The sequence below is a fragment of the Hypomesus nipponensis genome, chromosome 19, assembly GCF_054491055.1.
Source record: "Hypomesus nipponensis isolate SF chromosome 19, ASM5449105v1, whole genome shotgun sequence".
Lineage (NCBI taxonomy): Eukaryota > Metazoa > Chordata > Actinopteri > Osmeriformes > Osmeridae > Hypomesus > Hypomesus nipponensis.
Window position 1 is genome coordinate 2,573,571 of NC_140379.1, and position 18,231 is coordinate 2,591,801.

At 46.1% G+C, this 18,231-nt stretch overlaps 2 protein-coding genes across 3 annotated transcripts; both read left to right on the forward strand.

The window, feature by feature from the left end:
• The first annotated feature begins 65 nt into the window (after positions 1-65).
• Positions 66-11,740, forward strand: dusp22a (dual specificity phosphatase 22a). The gene is made up of 7 exons (XM_084682715.1): positions 66-589; positions 1,342-1,375; positions 2,695-2,777; positions 3,598-3,647; positions 6,887-6,961; positions 7,704-7,875; positions 10,793-11,740. Exons 1-7 carry the CDS (start codon positions 569-571, stop codon positions 10,976-10,978), a joined length of 621 nt encoding a protein of 206 aa, XP_084538841.1. The 5' UTR covers positions 66-568; the 3' UTR covers positions 10,979-11,740.
• Positions 11,741-13,192: 1,452 nt separating this feature from the next.
• irf8 (interferon regulatory factor 8) lies at positions 13,193-18,029 on the forward strand. 2 transcript variants are annotated; one of them, XM_084682713.1, is made up of 9 exons: positions 13,193-13,284; positions 13,443-13,616; positions 14,234-14,417; positions 14,750-14,844; positions 15,306-15,405; positions 15,959-16,006; positions 16,298-16,696; positions 17,012-17,127; positions 17,316-18,029. In XM_084682713.1, exons 2-9 carry the CDS (start codon positions 13,443-13,445, stop codon positions 17,505-17,507), a joined length of 1,308 nt encoding a protein of 435 aa, XP_084538839.1. In that variant the 5' UTR covers positions 13,193-13,284; the 3' UTR covers positions 17,508-18,029. The 2 variants fall into 2 exon arrangements, with proteins under 2 accessions (XP_084538839.1, XP_084538840.1); XM_084682714.1 differs by having other exon boundaries at positions 14,753-14,844.
• Positions 18,030-18,231: the final 202 nt, after the last annotated feature.

Here is an 18,231-nt window from a genome sequence, read left to right on the forward strand (position 1 = left end):
ATGATAGTCTATGGTAGGGCGCCTACAGATGATCTGAAATTTAAATGTAACGCTACAATTTGCCTCGTGTATTCTGTCTCGAAATCCCACCGTTCTTCCGGATATGGCTGTCAATCCTTGTAGTTTAATCCGGGGGGATTAAGATTGTTTCACAATGCGAGGTTATGTGCTATTCACTTTGTTATATGAACTGACAAGAGGTTAAATATAACATTGAACGAAGACGTCCCGGGATTCAACAAAATCGATGTGTAATACAGGTGTAAAATATGGTCATTATTACAGTTATGATGTCACGATTTCTGTGAGTGGACTGGGGGAAAAAAATCCGGAAGGGGATTAGGCTACTACAGGAGGTAGAGTAACGATCACACTAGCAGTGACGAAAACACTGAAGTCTTATATGAATCAACTGACGCGAATTATTCGTTTGACCGTGAGATACTGGCAATTATTTTGTGCCTTTTGAACTCTTACACGTGCGTGCTACGTAGGCTAGAGGAAAAATTGAATTGGCTTTCATGTAGCATTCATAAACATTGTGTAATCGTTGTGTTCGTCGAGAGCCATGGGCAACGGAATGAACAAGGTATGTAACTCTAACTGTGTATATCGAAAGAGCATGGGCGTGGGGTAAACGAACGTATACAGATGTGGAAAACAACTTGGCTACTATAGGCTATTGACGTCTCCTCATGCATATTAAAATAGCAACGTTTGGTCTGACCATACGGCGTCAAAACGTATAGTCAGTCCTCATAGATTTTTTGTTTCTTTCATTTTGAAGTCCCTTTCACTCAGTTTACAGTCGAGGTGGGTTATAAACTGTTATGATGGATATCCCGGTTGGGGGGACAGACTGCGTCAGACCATTAACTATTTAATGGCACGCCGTTATGTAAAACATTTTGCCATGATTGTGTACTAGGCCTAAAGGACGCTGTGATAAACTTAAATAAATGCGCTTCCATATTTCACGTCACTTATGCAAACTGTTCTTAGTTGACCTTGAAGGACGAAGGTGGACAAAAATTACATTAATGAAAACAATGCAATTAATTTGAATTTACAGCAGTCATCAGTCCGTCTGCAAACACATTAGGAGACATGCGACAGCGCTCCCCAGTGGCCGTCAAAGTTGGGTCATCCCTCAGTTCCCATCCTGGCAACTGCAGGCCTTATATGACCTTAATGAGCACTAATGCGATTATCTCCCGTCACCTTTCATGCATTGCTTCCACGGCTTTTCAGTAGGCGCATAACTGATGATCCAGTTAGTGAGTGGATAAGCTGTTAGTGATGGATTCCTGACCCTACAGAAAAATGTGCGTGTCTTCGCAGGTGGTTGACGGGCTTTACCTGGGGAATATACGAGGTGAGTACACTATCTTTTTTTGTTTTCAAGATATATTTTCAAGTTGAGTATGACAGGAAAGGCAGGTAGATAGAGAGGGAGAGGGAGGTACATGTAGCAAAGGGTAAGCCCTGATTCATTTACATTTAGTCATTTAGCAGACACTCTTATCCAGAGCGACTTACAGTAAGTACAGGAACATTCCCCATGAGGCAAGTAGGGTGAAGTGCCTTGCCCAAGGACACATCGTCATTTGACACAGTCGGGAATCAAACTGGTAACCTTCAGATTACTAGCTTGACTCCCTAACTGCTCAGCCACCTGACTCCCCAGCCACATGAGCTTCCGGGGTGTTGGGAAATGATCGCTGTCTGTGTTTTGTAAATGTTTTTAGTTTTGTCTTTGCAGTACAGCCAAGCCTCCATACAGGCGCATTTAAGCATAGTGATGCTCATGCGATGACACAGGAGAATATGTATTTAGTTTGGTTAACCTGTGCAGTACGATTAGACCTACCTGCAGGTGGAGCATGTGTCTTGCGATGAGTTTGTCATAATAAATGCAAAGTTTTACTTTATTTATAGTTTGTTTCTCCTTCTCTTAGTTTACTGGAAAACAAATATCAATATTTTACTGACATACAGGGAGTGATGGTAGAACAATATTGATATTTTGGAAAGAAACTTTCCAAAACTTTTCATTTTCAATTTTGGAAACTTTCAAGACAAGACTCTTATTTGAAACCAGGCGTTTCTAGGTGCTGTTTAATTCACTGTGTAGTTTGTCACCTACTCAGCCGAGTGGTTCTCAGACAGTTTAATTTGACATCTGCTCCTTTCTAATTTTAGCCTCTCAGATGACGCCCTCACAGCTTGCTCCTGGTACGGCTCAGAGCCCAAAATAGTTCGGATGTGACAGGGTCCACTGCTTTTAAACCTAGCCTGACTAGTATGCTGTCAGGTCAGGCCAGGCCAGGCAAGAAATATGCTTCATCAACCTGAGGAGATCCCAGTGGATTCACCAACGTCATTATTCCCACTTTCTCCATTGCCGTTTCTTCCCTTGTTATGTTGCCGCCGGCGGCAAATCTCACGGAGAGAAGAATTTTATGGTATTTTGGTTCTCCCTTCTGCTCCTCCTGCTCCTTCGCCTCCTCTGTCCCCCCGCCCCTTCTCTCCCCCTCTCTCCCCCCACCCCCTGCCCTCTCTCCCTTTCTCTCCTTCCGCCTCCTCTCTACCCCACTCCCTCTCTCCTCCCTGCCCTCTCTCCCTTTCTCTCCCTCCGCCCCTCTCTCCCCCTGCCCCCTCTTGCCCCCTCCCTCCCCCCGCCTTCTCTCCCAGACTCAGAGAACAGAGAGAGCCTGTCGCAGAATGGCATCACCCACATCCTGTCCGTCTACAACAATGCCAAGCCAGTCGTGGAGGTGAGTGTCAGAAGATAACCGTGGGCGCCAGAAACACCTTGTTTCAGCAAAGGCAAGGGAAGCAGAGAAAATTAAGGATGCTTAAAAATCTACTACTTTTTTGCTGACTTATCGTGAGTTTGGCTGGCGTTAACTTCTTGCAGTATTGGAGCGCAGTGAGATATTTTAATGCTGTAATCCAGTCACCAGGTGGTAGTGAAGTCCCACAGTTGAACAGAAATTGTATTGTAAACACACGCCAGCTGGAAATCTTTACACAAGTAGGAACTTTGTAGTATGTACTTTTCCTACATAGGAGTACATTTACATTTATTCATTTGGCAGAGGCCTTTATGTTGAGCGACTTACAGTAAGTACAGGGACATTCAAGACAAGTAGGGTGAAGTGCCTTGCCCAAGGACACAACGTCATTTTGCACGGCCGGGAATCAAACCGGCAACTTTCTGATTACACACACTCTCCCCCTAGGAGTAGGAAAAGTAAGCTATGGATGTGCCAGGCCAGGCTTCATTCAGGGACAGGGAATGTATGACCTGAGGATGACAGGGCATGTATGACCTGAGGATGACAGGGCATGTATGACCTGAGGATGACAGGGCATGTATGACCTGAGGATGACAGGGCATGTATGACCTGAGGATGACAGGGCATGTATGACCTGAGGATGACAGGGCATGTATGACCTGAGGATGACAGGGCATGTATGACCTGAGGATGACAGGGAATTGCATGTTGAAGAACTGTACTCAAATGTATTAGTGTTTTAAGTCCATATCCACATGTTTTGCATTCTGTGCTTATCTCTGTTGATCCCAAACAGAACATGACCTACCTGTGTATCCATGCAGCAGATGCGTCCAGCCAGAACCTGTGAGTACACACACACACACACACACACACACTTGGACACACATACACTTGCACACACTTGTATATTTGCATTCGGACAATTACACAATCTCACACACACACACACTCACATACATAAACACAGTCTCTCGCACACACACACACTTCTTTTGCGCCAGTTGTGACTAATGCACCACTGTCTCAACATTACACAGCGGGTTGTGATCCCAGGGTGTGACATACAAGCAGGAAAAGCAGTTTAGTCATCGTTTGTCATTCCAACTGTCTCTTAACAGTTGGTGGAAGATATCTGAGCTGATCTTGAAGTTCAAATATCATAACAAACAAGCTGGACCTATGCAGGTCCAGTCTGGATCCAGCCGTGTCTCAGTCAAACTGAGTGAACGAGCCTGACAGTCATTTAGCTCAGTGGTTCTCAAATCATTTTGGCTTCAGTACCCCATTTCCCTGATTTCTGAATCAAAGTACCTCTATACCTGTATTTAAACTGTATAAATACATATTTATATCCATATTTCCAGGATTGAATCAGATATTTTCCCTTTTTACACTTTCTGTCACCTACCCCCTATAGTAGCTCCACATACCCCTATTTGAGAAGCCCTTTATCTTGTCTAACGTTGTGAAAGGGTAACCACTGATACACAATGCAGGAAGCCAGCTTGACCAAGCAGAGCCTGAAGCTGGGATCAATTAGTTCCCAGTTACACAACAAACAAAAGAGAAATAAATGTCTTCTCGGTTGGCAGTGACACTGACGGATTGTTGCTGGATACATGCTGTACTTTTGCAGTTATTAAAATATCTTTGACTCTTGATTTACAAATTCATTTGGAAGGGAAAGTGTCACCCTACCCCCCCCCCCCTCCCCCACATCACATGCTGAACTTGTGATGTCTACTAATGAATTTTACAGCAGAGGGTAGAGTCCCTACAAGACTGTCAGGGTTTCCCTGAGCTGTGTGTGTGTGTGTGTGTGTGTGTGTGTGTGTGTGTGTGTGTGTGAGAGAGAGTGTGTATGTGTGTGTGCATGTGCGTGAGCGAGATACATCAACTTGTATGAGCAAAAAGGCATATGTGGAAACAGCTAGCGTTTTCCATTGCAACTTAATTCACTTCAACCTTGTCTCAAATTGAAGGAAATAGTTTTTAATGATAGCTACTGTTTAATCCTGTCAACCTGGCCAGTCACATGTACGTAGACTGAGGTGGAGTTGGGGACAGAGGGAGAAGTGGGGGGGTCAGGCCTTGCGGGGTCAGGCAGAGGTTAACAAGATGTTCCTTCAGAGGTTACTGATTGAGAACAGCCTGTTCTGTTAGCATGGAGCCTGTTCTGTTAGCAGGGAGCCTGTTCTGTTAGCCTGGAGCCTGTTATGTTATCATGGAGCCTGTTCTGTTAGCATGGAGCCTGTTCTGTTAGCATGGAGCCTGTTCTGTTAGCAGGGAGCCTGTTCTGTTAGCCTGGAGCCTGTTATGTTATCATGGAGCCTGTTCTGTTAGCATGGAGCCTGTTCTGTTAGCAGGGAGCCTGTTCTGTTAGCCTGGAGCCTGTTATGTTATCATGGAGCCTGTTCTGTTAGCATGGAGCCTGTTCTGTTAGCAGGGAGCCTGTTCTGTTAGCATGGAGTCTGTCAGTACGGGTCGACACGGAAGCTAAATCTGTACACTACAGCCGTGGCCAAAAGTATTGGGAGTGACTTACATTTTGTGTTTGCAAAGCTTGCTGGGCCTTGGCATAAAATGACTGCTAACATAATTTCAGTCAGTCATATCATCAGATTGGACATTTGTAATTGCCAAAACTTATGGCCACGACTGTAACTCTATAACACTCCTCGGTGCGATCCCCCTAACCCTAGCTCACCGACCACCTCCGACACTGAGAGAAACTGTCTGTTGATAGTCTGTTACGATCTACAAGATGTTTCCGTGAGGCACTTGACTAAGTGTGTGAGATAGACAAGACACACGTCTTGAAGATGAAGCAATACCTCAGTATAGTATATAATCAAGTGCATACAAAATATAACTTTATTTCGGCAGTTATGTTGTCTACAAGCTGTGTCATAAAGGTCACAGGTCAGCACTGATGACCAACCTTAGACCCTCAGAGAAGATAGAAAAATCTCCTAAAGAACTCTCAATATAGATAAGAATGGAGAGTAAGGGTATGTAGAAATGCATTTTTATTCATTACCAATTTTATAATTTCCTGATATATATATTTTTTTTTTCAAGTTTTCATTTGTAGTTTTATTTGTAATTTTTGTGTCAATTTTTTTTTGTGTCAATTTTTTCATTACTGTCAGCCCGTTTAAATCCGCAAATAATTTCCACACTGTGACTTTTTGCACATTTAACAAGATCTCCGGAAACCTCTAGGCCAAACAGACAGACAGAAGTGCTGAGGGCAACGTGTTTGTGTCACAGTTTGGATCCCAGCAAGAAGGATAGAAGAAAAAAACACAAGAAAAAAAAAGCAGTCCTTTCTATTTTCTGCCACTGTCTGTTGGGATGATTGAGTAATCAGCCTCTTTCTCTCAGAGGACAAAGCTAGCCAACCATATGGCTGCCATTGAGCAACCCTTCTGCCACATTGCGTATTACCATTTGGATGCGGGTGAAATATGCACACAACAGGATCCTGCATTGTGTTAGGCATGCAACGGTATCTCTGGAGTTATGTGTGATACCACCTCTGACAGAGATAACTAGGACTTTCCTCAGAATGCCCTGCAGGACTGCAGATAGGAGGATTGTGGAGGGTGGTTTCACCCAAACACCAGTAGAAATATACCAGAAGCAAGACATAGCCCACTTCCACACAAAACATCATATCAGATATGAGAGTTTGTTGTGCGGGGAAGGGAGAGGGGAGCGGGAGGGGAAGGAGAGGGGAGGGAGGGGAGGGGGGAAGGGAGGGAGGGAGGGGGAAGGCCTCCACCCAAGTCTGTCCTTGCCTGCCACACATCTTCAGTGTGTGTCAGGAGAGAGTGTGAGGTAGGGAAGTGATCCAGGCAGGTGTCTGGGTTGGTGACGGGAGAGATGAGGGCCGTGCAGGCTGACAGGGCAGACCTGAACAAGGCCGAGAGGACTGGGAAGTTTCACTTCCTGCTGTCCTTTCTCAGATCCCATCCGCTCTCACTCAGAGTCTGGGCCTCTCTCACCCTTTAACGTGTACTCAGCCTGTCTGTCTTCTGGATCTGTGTGATGTTGACCGTGTGCTTGTGTCTCCTCAGGTCTCAGCACTTTAGAGAGTGCATCCGCTTCATCCACGAGTGTCGTCTGGGTGGAGGCACCTGTCTGGTCCACTGGTAGGTAGGGTGTCCCAGCTCAACACTAGTGGAGGGTGAGGGGTGGGGGGGTGAGGGTGACTGGATGTTCAGCTCTGCACTCAACCACTGACCACCTGGAACATGATCATAGCACATCCACTAGAAGGGTATATGTGAAATAACTGACCACGGGTTGTTAAAAGGGCCTGACTTGTCTGAAGGCTTATGTCTCACTCTTGTTCCCTCTTACCAGCTTTCTCAAATACACAAACTCTCTCTCTATCCCTCTCTCTCTCTCTCTCTCTCTCTCTCTCTCTCTCTCTCTCTCTCTCTCTCTCTCTCTCTCTCTCTCTCTCTCTCTCTCTCTCTCTCTATCCCTCTCTCTCTATCCCTCTCTCTCTCTATCCCTCTCTTTCTATCCCTCTCTCTATCCCTCTCTCTATCCCCCTCTCTCTCTCTCCCTCTGTCTCTCTCCCTCTCTCTCTCTCTCTCTCTCTATCCCTCTCTCTATCCCTTTCTCTTTTTATCCCTCTCTCTCTCTCTCTCTCTCTCTCTCTCTCTCTCTCTCTCTCTCTCTCTCTCTCTCTCTATCCCTCTCTCTATCCCCCTCTCTCTCTCCCTCTCTCCATCCCTCTGTCTCTCTCTCTCTTCTCTCACCACCACCCCCCTGATCTTATCCCCTCACAGTACATTAACCCAACACAAGTGTTAGTAGTTGCTCCTGTCTCCAGTGTGTTTGAGGTGGTGTTGTGCCCCCTGTGCCCCCTGTGCCCCCTGGCAGCCTGGCCGGTGTGTCCCGCAGCACCACCATGGTGGTGGCCTACCTGATGACCGTGACCGAGCACGGCTGGGACGACTGTCTGTCCGCCGTCAAGGCCGTCCGCTCCTTCGTGGGCCCTAACTACGGCTTCCAGCAGCAGCTGCAGGAGTACCAGATGACCCAGGTCTCAGAGGTACACACACACGTAAACACCCACATGCACCCACATACACACACATACACACCCACATACATACACATTCACACACTCATTTACATTTAGTCATTGAGCAGACACTCTTATCCAGAGTGACTTACAGTAAGTACAAACTGGTACACACACGCACAGATGAAGAAAAACAATATAACGTCACTCTCCCACACATATTTATTTTTACATTTAAACTGAAACATTTTCTAACAGCAGTCATTGTCAGTTCACAGGAAAATAAGTAGTCCCTCCTGCTGTTTTGAAAACACCCACTCACTGGCTGGGCTGGTATGCGTGCAGGGTGTAGTTACTGTAAGGGCTGGGCAACTCTCCAGCCTGGCTTTGCATCTGGTTGCTTTCACATCACCTAAGAGGGTGGTCAACTGTTCTCAGCTCTGATCTTAAATAACCATCAGACACTCATTTATTCAGAGCAACACAGAGAGAATTTGAATCGGTGAGCTTTTGATTGCTCTAACCGCTAGCCCATCCCCTGGTCTAGGAAGGTGTTTATCTGGTCTTATTGCTGATCATAAATCTGATGGGACAACTACCTTCTGTCTCATGCGGTTTGTTCCATATGACTTTATGGCTCCTGGCACCTTTCCAGATCATTCCTCGGTGGTCTGTATCTTGCTTGTGATCTCTAAGATCCAGAACTGCCTGACTACTTTTCCATGTTTCATGTTTTTAAACGGCGCTGGTTATCACCAGTTCTCTTTCACCAGGCAGATTGATAGAAGCAATATCATCAGTAATGATGTGCTGTTCTCTTATTTAATTTATATAAGATGTCTTTAACTTTTGCTTTATTTTTACTTTTACTTTCTGCCGCAGGTAAGCAAGTGCCTCTTTAATATCGGTTCCAGATTTCAGGGCTGTGATCAAAGAAGTTTGCTGAATGTGAAATTGAATTTGACATAATCTGTTTCCCTGACGAGGTTACACTCTAATAACCCTGTAATCATATAAACACTGGCAGCCGTGTGTTTATGTGTGTAAATGTGTGTGTGTCTGTGTCTGTGTGAGTGTGTATGTGCGTATGCGTATTAATGTGTCTGTATGTGTATGTGAGTGTTTGTATGCGTGTGTGTGTGTGTGTATGCATGTGTGTGTGTTAATTGAGTTCACAGGTTCTCTTCACACACCTCCTTTGCGTATATTCAGATGTGAAGGTGAGAAAATCGTTTTAGATAGACAGACAGAGAGAGACAGAGAGAGAGACAGAGAGAGAGACAGAGAGAGAGACAGAGAGAGACCGAGAAAGAGGGGCAAGTTTTGTAAACACACCATCCTATGTATGGTATGATATGTATTTAAGAGCAGCTAGCCTCCAGCCTTGGAAGGGTAGCAGGGCTTGTAGCCTGCAGAGGAGAAGGGGAACTGGAGGGGCATGCTGGGATTGCATCAGGCTGGTCAAACTCATCACGTGCTTATCATTACTGTCAGAAGCCCCGTTGCGACACAACCTTACAACAAAAAGAAGAGGATTGTTATCCAGTTATGCGGGGATTTCGAGGATCGTGATTTCTTTCTTTTCTATTTATCTCACATCTGGACTCGCTAACCTTCACACCCTGACCAACACTGGGTCGAGGAGCTGGCAGTGCACTGGGTCTCTAGGTGCTCTGAGTGGCCTTGAGGTGCTGGCGAGCGCTGTGTGAGGTGGAATAAACCTCCTGTGTCAAGCCCACCCTCTCCTCGTAGCTCTCAGCGTGAGAAGCTGACCTGGAAGAAGTGAAAGCGCTCTCTGAATGCATGTTTTATGCGTGTGAGATGTGTGTGAGGTGTGTGTGTGATGTGTGTGAGGTGTGTGTGTGATGTGTGTGAGGTGTGTGTGAGATGCTTCTGTGTGAGGTGTGTGTGTGTGTGTGTGTGTGTGTGTGTGTGTGTGTGTGTGTGTGTGTGTGTGTGTGTGTGAGAGATGCTTCTGTGTGAAGTGTGTGAGAGAGAGATGTGTGGTCCATTTGTATTAATGTGGATTACTGTTCATTCCACATTTTGTAATCTTACTATGACCAGGGCTCTCAAGTCTCATGCAGATTCACACATTTCAACCATTTCACACTCTCACGCAGCCCCTGTGTTCCTCATGCTGAGAAGGGACATCTTGTCTCGCTGTTGACACGACGAGACACAGGCTTACGGAGGGACGTTTGGTGTAAATGATTGGTCATGTTTATGACAGTACCGCGACGGCCACAGGTATCTGATGTATAAAATGTTACAGTCAGACCTCTCAACAACATTACCGACCCTGCCTTTAATACATGCGTCAACCCCCTGGAGAGCAAATATATAAATACAGTTAACAAGAGAGTGTATTGCAACTCCAATGTAGTTTCAAATAGTGTTTAGCCATGTTGGTTTCACTATTTGTACTGAGAAGGAGGATATGGTCCATAACTGTCCATATAAGGACTGGCGACAAACGCTGTTTTGGTCCCTCCTACTTACATTTACCTGCCTGGGTGCTTGCAGGAATGGCTGGTGGGCGTGTGTTACAGTGGAGGAGGTTTCCTGGTAGAGGTCTCATTCCCTAGCCGTCCCACGCTTTCCTGTATCCACCCCTGCCCCCCCCCCCCTCTCCTTCCCTCCCCCCCCCTCCTTCCATAGCCCCCCTCCCCCACCCTTGAGTCTGTGTGACATCATCAGCCTAACCCTGCTCCCAGCAGCCTACAGTCTGGGATGTGATGCTGGCTCTCTGCCAGGGGCTTCCCAGACTCCACCTCCAGCAGGAAGTCAGGGTCCTCGTGAACTCTCCACATCCCAGATAGGAGAGGCTCAAACAGGTTACTGATGTTGACACCCTTCCCTTTCTCTCTCACTCCCTTTATCTTTCTATCTCCTCTCTCTCTTTATCCCCCCGTCTTGCTACCTCTCCTCTCTCTCTCCCCAGTACCGGGCGTGGTTGCGGTCCAGTTTCCCGCCCAGCCCGTTTGCCGACCAGGAGCAGGTGTCGTCCCTGCTGAGACGCTACAGTGAGCAGCACCAGCAGGGAGACCAGGGCCAGGAGTGGATGAACCAGGCCGGCGGCATCCTGCCCCTGCCCTACAACGCCTACGGCCCCAGGGGCAGCAGCTGAGCCCGGGGCCCCTGGTCCTACCACCCTCCACCACCCTCCGACCTGCCGATGGGACTGAGGGAACCCCACCTCCACGATCAAACCGCCCTACCCCACCACCTGCCTTACCCCCCCCACCCACCCAGCCCCTACAGATCCAGAAAGGGAGGTGTTTGTAGGGCCAAACTAAAATGAACTGAACTTGGATTATCAATCTCGCCTTTGACAAATGAACAGGACTCTACGGACTGTTCTGGAATTGGTGAGAGAGGTTCCTTTCACACCCCCAATGTACACAAGGGAGCACCTTGAGAAGAGACACTCACCGAAGCCTTACTTTACCCCCAGCACCTTCCAGCACTTTCCAGCCCCAGCCCAGCCCAGCCCCAGACCAAGGCAGGCATTAGCTCCTGACCCACACACCTTCACTGTCTCTGCAGCCTCGCCGTACGAGAATGGTGTTTATCAATGGAATGCTATTTACATATTGGCTAAGGTCATTCTTTTAATCAAAGATGATTCTCGTGTGTGTACATGGCGGGAAAGCGACTGACTATATATTTTACGTTAATTAAATATCTTGGTTGGTTTATCTGTCCTTTGTGCTCTGAGACCAAACAGGTTATTTTCTAAATGTACCGTTTAACTATTCCTTTCTCCTTGTTATGTTTGCCAAACTCTTTAGAATAAATCCAAAAACAAAAAAATTATAATTTGTTCCCAGATGTTATGTGGTACAAAATGGTATCACTAATGTGTTTATAAATAAAATGTAAATTATAATAGTTATATATTTTATAACTGCCATGTATGCAGTATATGCTTATAAAAATGATTCATGAAGCTTAAATTTAGTAGGTTGTGTGTATTTGTGTGAAAGAAGCAGGTGAAAGATTACGAGGTAAACAAAGATTATGCCTAGTTGCATCTGATCTTGCTCTCTCACAGCAAACCTCTAGTCTCCTCTGGTGGAAAGCTAAACCAGATCCAAACAACAACCTAACTGAGCTAACACAAGCTTTTTTTCGGCCTCACCCCAGGTGAGGCTGAACCCAACAGCGGCTCAAATCCTCAAAACACAGCTGGCCACGTGACTTCACCTGCGCCACATCCACTTTTCACAGTTTCTAAATGATGTTTGTGTCTGTCTCTGCACCGCACTGAGGAAGACTATTCATAGCCTACTACAAAAATGTCAGTTATCACCTGCGCTTTGAGAGCAAACCCTCGATATTCCCTTCCCTCAAAACGTTAATGCCTGTGTGTTAAAGACTACATATCGGGGGAATGTCCCTGTACTTACTGTAAGTCGCTCTGGATAAGAGCGTCTGCTAAATGACTAAATGTATATAGGCTATACTAGGCTATATCGTGATGATGAGGGGCAGGTTCTCATATTCAAGGTGTACTGGACAGGGGTGGCGTTACAACAGTCTTCATCATACCGCTCGTCGAAGGATCAAATCTAGTATTAAGTATCTTCCCCAACCTGATTAATGTGGGATATGTTTTGATACACTGAAGTCCTATTCCAGGCTAGGGTCCTGTGTTCCAAATGTGTCAGTGATAAATCAAAATGTCGTTACATTTCAGAATTTAGTTGGAAAAGTACAGAGCAGAGCATGGAGATATAGAGTTGTTCTGATTCTACAGAGGACGTCCGGGATAGAGGGCTCAGTCAATCATAACAATCATAAGTGGATTTATAAGTGTCTGAGGGGAAAAGGTGAATATTACATTGAGGATAACTTAATAACATATTTACCAAGTCGTATGAACTAGGATTGACGCTGACTGTCTTTCACCTACACTCAGAGTATATCAGAGACGTTACTGGGAAAAGTCTGGGTCAGACTTTCGCAGCTCTAACAACTGTATTTGGCACCCGATAGACAAATAATGACGTCAAATTTTAAGGAATCCCTCGGACAGTGCTGCATGGATACCGTGCGTTGGCGGGGTTATAGAGGAAACTTGGATTTTATGACGTTGTAAAAATCCCCCTAGAGTACTATCTTTATTGCCCAGAATTATTCAATAGCCTACCTCAACATAGCTCGCACTGTCTATGTAGTCTGTCCCCACTCAATTCCCTATCAGTTGATTTCTTGTAAAAGCTGAAGCTTCGAAGAAAACTGCAACCGGATTTGTGGGCGTGGTAACATTGAGCTGAATCAACCAATCATCTGTCCTGAAACAAATCTTCATTCATCAACTTCTGGATGATAAACTGTTTGAGTGGAGTTGTTAATTTACAGACTGGACGCGCAGGCATTCGGTTCACTTCTATAGGCTTCTTAAGACGTACCACATCAAAAACATTAAAGGTAGCGTACACGGAACGAATTCTTAACTTTATCTCAAAGTTTGTAGTTTTTGACTTTCGAATGAGGAAGAAGCCTGAGATTTGACAACTCTGGTTTTTAGAACGTAAGCCATTCTTGCACAGTACAGCGGAACCTAAATTATTGTTTTCTCTCTCTAGATGTCAATGAGCCCCGGTGGTCGCAGGCTAAAACAATGGCTGGTTGAACAGATACATAGCGGACAGTACCCGGGACTTTTGTGGGAGGATGACAGTCGCACTATGTTCCGGATCCCCTGGAAGCATGCTGGGAAACAAGACTACAACCAGGAGATTGACGCCTCTATTTTTAAGGTAGGTGCCAACTTTCCGTAGCGGTGATCGGTGTTTTCAGACGCAAGTGGCAGCTCTGTCAGGAAATAAAACATCTGTATTATTCGGTCTACGCACGTTTTTTTCTTGATTTACTGTCCCACAAATGTAGGTTTTCAAATGACCATTAAATATTGTTTATTTAGAGTTGCTAAATTAATTTACTGTGATTTGTTGTATTTTTTGGATGTATCAGTCAGTATTTAAACGACCATTTAAAATACCAAATAATGTTGTTAATTTAGCAAACTATCCAAAACTTATAGCACATAGGTAGATGTTTGAACATGAGACCTCTTGAGCTGCACTCTGACCACCCTATAAGACATAATTAATGTTGATAAAACAGTACTCAAACACTCTGATGTCAATCAAACAAAGCCATACAATCTGTCAGTTTATTGAAGTTAACATCATCATTGAATATCATGGCAATAATAACAACAACTTGTTACTTTAGCAGACATTTTTATGAATCCAATGCAACATGCGGGTGGGTGAGGGTGGACTTGAACCTGCAACCTTTTAACCAGCAGTCAAACGCCCGCCCTCTGAGGCACAGTCGCCCCAGTTCTGACTGTGTGTGTGTGTTCCTGCAGGCCTGGGCTGTGTTCAAAGGGAAGTTCAAGGAGGGGGACAAGGCTGAACCGGCCACCTGGAAAACCCGGCTGCGGTGTGCGCTGAACAAGAGTCCTGACTTTGAGGAGGTGGCAGAACGCTCCCAGCTGGACATCTCAGAGCCCTACAAGGTTTACCGGATCGTCCCTGAGGAGGAACAGAAGAGTAAGCGTCTGCAACCTCACTACTTCATAATATGACAGACTTTTTTGTATCCAAGGCAACAGACAGCGTAGTGGGGGAAGGGGGGGGGGGTGCGTGGATTTGAACCTGGAACATTAATGCTTTACCACTGAGCTACATCCATCGTTGGCACCCTATACCCTATACTGAGGTGCAGGATGTTGGGTCGTTGAAGCCAGAAATAAAAGGGCTCGAAACATTGATCATTTATTCGAGTTTGTCAAATGACAAACAGTAATATTGTGTGCGTGGCTCCATGGTAAAGGCACAGTGCTGGTGGTTCAGCTGTCTGCTCATGTCTGGGTCCCCTCCAGCAGGTAAAGGCGTAGCTGCAGTCTTGACTGCTAGCTCTGGCGACATCACGGACATGGACTGCAGTCCTGAAGACCTGGAGGAACTCATTAAAGAGGTAAGGCCTGATGTCTCTTTTGTTACATCCCAAGTTCCTTCTCTCCATTTCCTGCCTGCTTGTATCTTTCTGCACTGTTTTGTGGTTTGAGATTTATTTTCTTTGTCACTGGACAGATTCTTGTCAAATCTGCTGTCTCTGTTTTATTCTGAGAGGCCGATGTAGTCTCTCTCTCTCTCTCTCTCTCTCTCTCTATCTCTCTCTATTCAGTCCAATATTGGTATGAAGGTGCAGGCTAGACAATGTAGCTAAAGCAGTCCACAATGAAGGGACGTCAATATGTCATTATAAACATATTATAGAACTGAATTATCATCACTCAAAAACCAACAATTATAATAATGCCAGGTAACATATAATCTACTATGATTTTAATCATTTGAATATCTCTCTCTCTCTCTTTCTCTCTCTCTCTCTCTCTCTCTCTCTCTCTCTCTCTCTCTCTCTCCCTCTCCCTCCAGTCCACTAGTGAAGACTACCTAGGAAGAAGTCACTCACCACAAGAGGAAGGCAGTAGGATCCAGCCAGGCCTGGAGTACTGGAATACTGGAGTGTTCAGTGGTAAGTGTGTGTGTGTCACACATCTCTCTCTCGGTGAGCTCTTTTCACCACTGCCTCAGATAAATCAGCAAATCAAATTTATTTGTATAGCCCTTTCTACACGCAAGCATGTCACAGAGGGCTTCACATACGCCCATAGAACTGCCCCTCAACCAACCTAAACCCTGAAATCATGCTCTCTGAGGGTCGTCATTTGTTTTCTATGTCCTCTGTCAATATTATTCTTCAGAACAGTTCCTCCTTCGTGACAGCTTGGACCCAGTCTTAAAAATAACTGTAGCTTGACCCCATAGCAACAGGGGTTATAAAGACTTCTTTTGTGAAGTCCTCAATTCTGAGAGGAAAAGATTGGCTAATATCCTTTTGCACATTGCTGACCAGACAGATTTTGTTTACGGTCAGGCTGGTTGTGCTTTAAAAGCTAGATTTTTGTTGTTGATGAAATGACAAATATTTTTGCTGTCACTCGAAGACTGTGGCTTGAATCAAGAGTGTGTTTTTCTGTTTGTGTTTGTCCGGCTGGTGTTGACCTTGTGTGTTGTCTGATTTTCAGCTTTCCCTTCGCATTCAGAGTCTTCACCTGTGGGACCCTTCGGCACAGGTACATCCACTCACATTTCTCTCAGAATAAACAACATCTTTGGTTTGACTTCAAACCTTCTACAAATCTAGATTTAAGTATATTTAGTATTTCTAGTATAAGAATTCACTGCACTATTTGTCTTGTATGATGCTTTGGCAAAAACCTGTAAATGAATATAATGTACAATATGGGAACTCATTTCCCCCTTTCCTCTTCTTCCCCTTCCCCTCCTCCCCCATTCTCTGTGTCCCTCCTCCCCCTCTCCTCCCCCCTCTCCTCCCCCCACTCCTCCCCCCTCTCCTCCCCCAGCTTTCTCCCAGTTGATGATCAGTTTCTACTACGCCGGCAAGCTCATGCACACCATGATGACCTCCAACCCCGAGGGCTGCCGGCTGTGTCCGGGGCTGCCTCCGCTGGCCCACAGCGCCTCCTACGGGCCGGGCAGCATGCAGACTGTGTGTTTCCCTCCTGCTGAGCTCATCGAAGCGGAACGCCAGCGGCAGGTCACCCGCAAGCTCCTGGGCCACCTGGAGAGAGGGGTGCTGCTGCGGTGCAACCGAGAGGGCGTGTTCGTCAAGAGGCTGTGCCAGAGCCGGGTGTTCTGGAGCGGGGCGGGCGGCTGCCTGGGGCCCCAGTACAGCCCCGGACCCTGCAAGCTGGAGAGAGACGCCGTGGTCAAGATCTTCGACACCGGAAGGTTCCTCGAAGGTTAGACACCTTGGTTGATGAGACTCCTCCGTGTGGGTGTGTGGGACTGTAATGTTCTGTCGTTTTGACACATTCGGAAGTTAAAGAATGGAAGGTGGAATCACACGCTTTGTGCATGTTGTTAAACGTCTGCGAGGCGAGCCTGGCACAGTTTCTTCCTTGCGTCTTTCAAACCTTGACACAAGATTGTATTTCACTCAGGAGTATGAAGTGACCTCTTGTGCGATAACAAAAACACAAATGCCTGTTGAAACAAAATGCTGACCTCTACCTATGCCCTCCCCCCCCACCCTCCACCCTCCACTCCACCCTCAGCGCTCCACCTGTACCAGGAAGGCCAATTCCCTGCTCCAGAGGCCACCGTCACCCTCTGCTTTGGAGAAGAACTTCATGACCTCAGCCTGGCCAAGAACAAGCTTATCATCGTGCAGGTGAGGCCTCTTCCTCTGCCGCCCACACCTGGTGTACACACCTGGCCTCCCACTGGTAATGTAACACAAATATTGTAGAGGATCTTCGACCAAAACCAACATCCAACATCCCTGTTCACATTGCTCTCTCTCTCTCTCTCTCTCTCTCTCTCTCTCTCTCTCTCTCTCTCTTTCTCTCTCTCTCCCAGGTCACTGCTGTGAACTGCCAGCAGCTTGTGGAGGCGGTGAGCCCCCGGCGCCCCCAGTACCCCAGCCCCCCCCTGGAGGTGTCTGACGAGCTGGCCGGAGACCAGGTGGCCCGCATCTACCAGGACCTGTGCAGCTACAGCGCCCCCCAGAGGACAGCCTGCTACAGGGACAACATGCCCATCACTGCCTGAGCAGACCAGACTGGCAGACAGGAAGGAAGACAGGCAGACAGACAGACAGGAAGACAGACAGGAAGACAAACAGACGCAGGCAGACAGACAGACAGACAGACACGCAGACAGACAGAGAGACAGACAGACACGCAGGCAGACAGACACACAGGAAGACAGGCAGACAGACAGACAGACAAGCAGGCACGCAGGCAGACAGACAGACAGGAAGACAGGCAGAGAGACAGACAGACAGACAGACATACACGCAGGCAGGCAGGCACGCAGGCTCTAGGTTTAATGAATGTTTCATGGATGGAAATGGGATTCTAACGCCAAAGTTTCAGAAAGTATTTTCATACAACAGTCAATAAATGTATATTTTTCTATTTTCCTTTTCTTCTGATGTGTTTTGTACAAGAGTTTAAGACAACAGCATTATTGTTCTGAATAATTTGAGCTCCATAATGGATAGGTTTTACTATCCACAATCATGTTCTACAGTTTGTATGCATTGCCATTGTCTTTTCATAACTGGGAAATAAAAATCCAGATTTTCAATCAATCTTGGTCTCTCAATTATCTTTGAATACCCTAAACTCAACATCCAACAAAAAAGTAGTTTTGCTTCCTACAGAAACTCTATCAAAACAAGTTGTTATTGCAAAATATATATATATATATATATATATATAATAATGAAGGGTCAATCATCTGTACATGGGTGTCCTGACTGAACTGATGT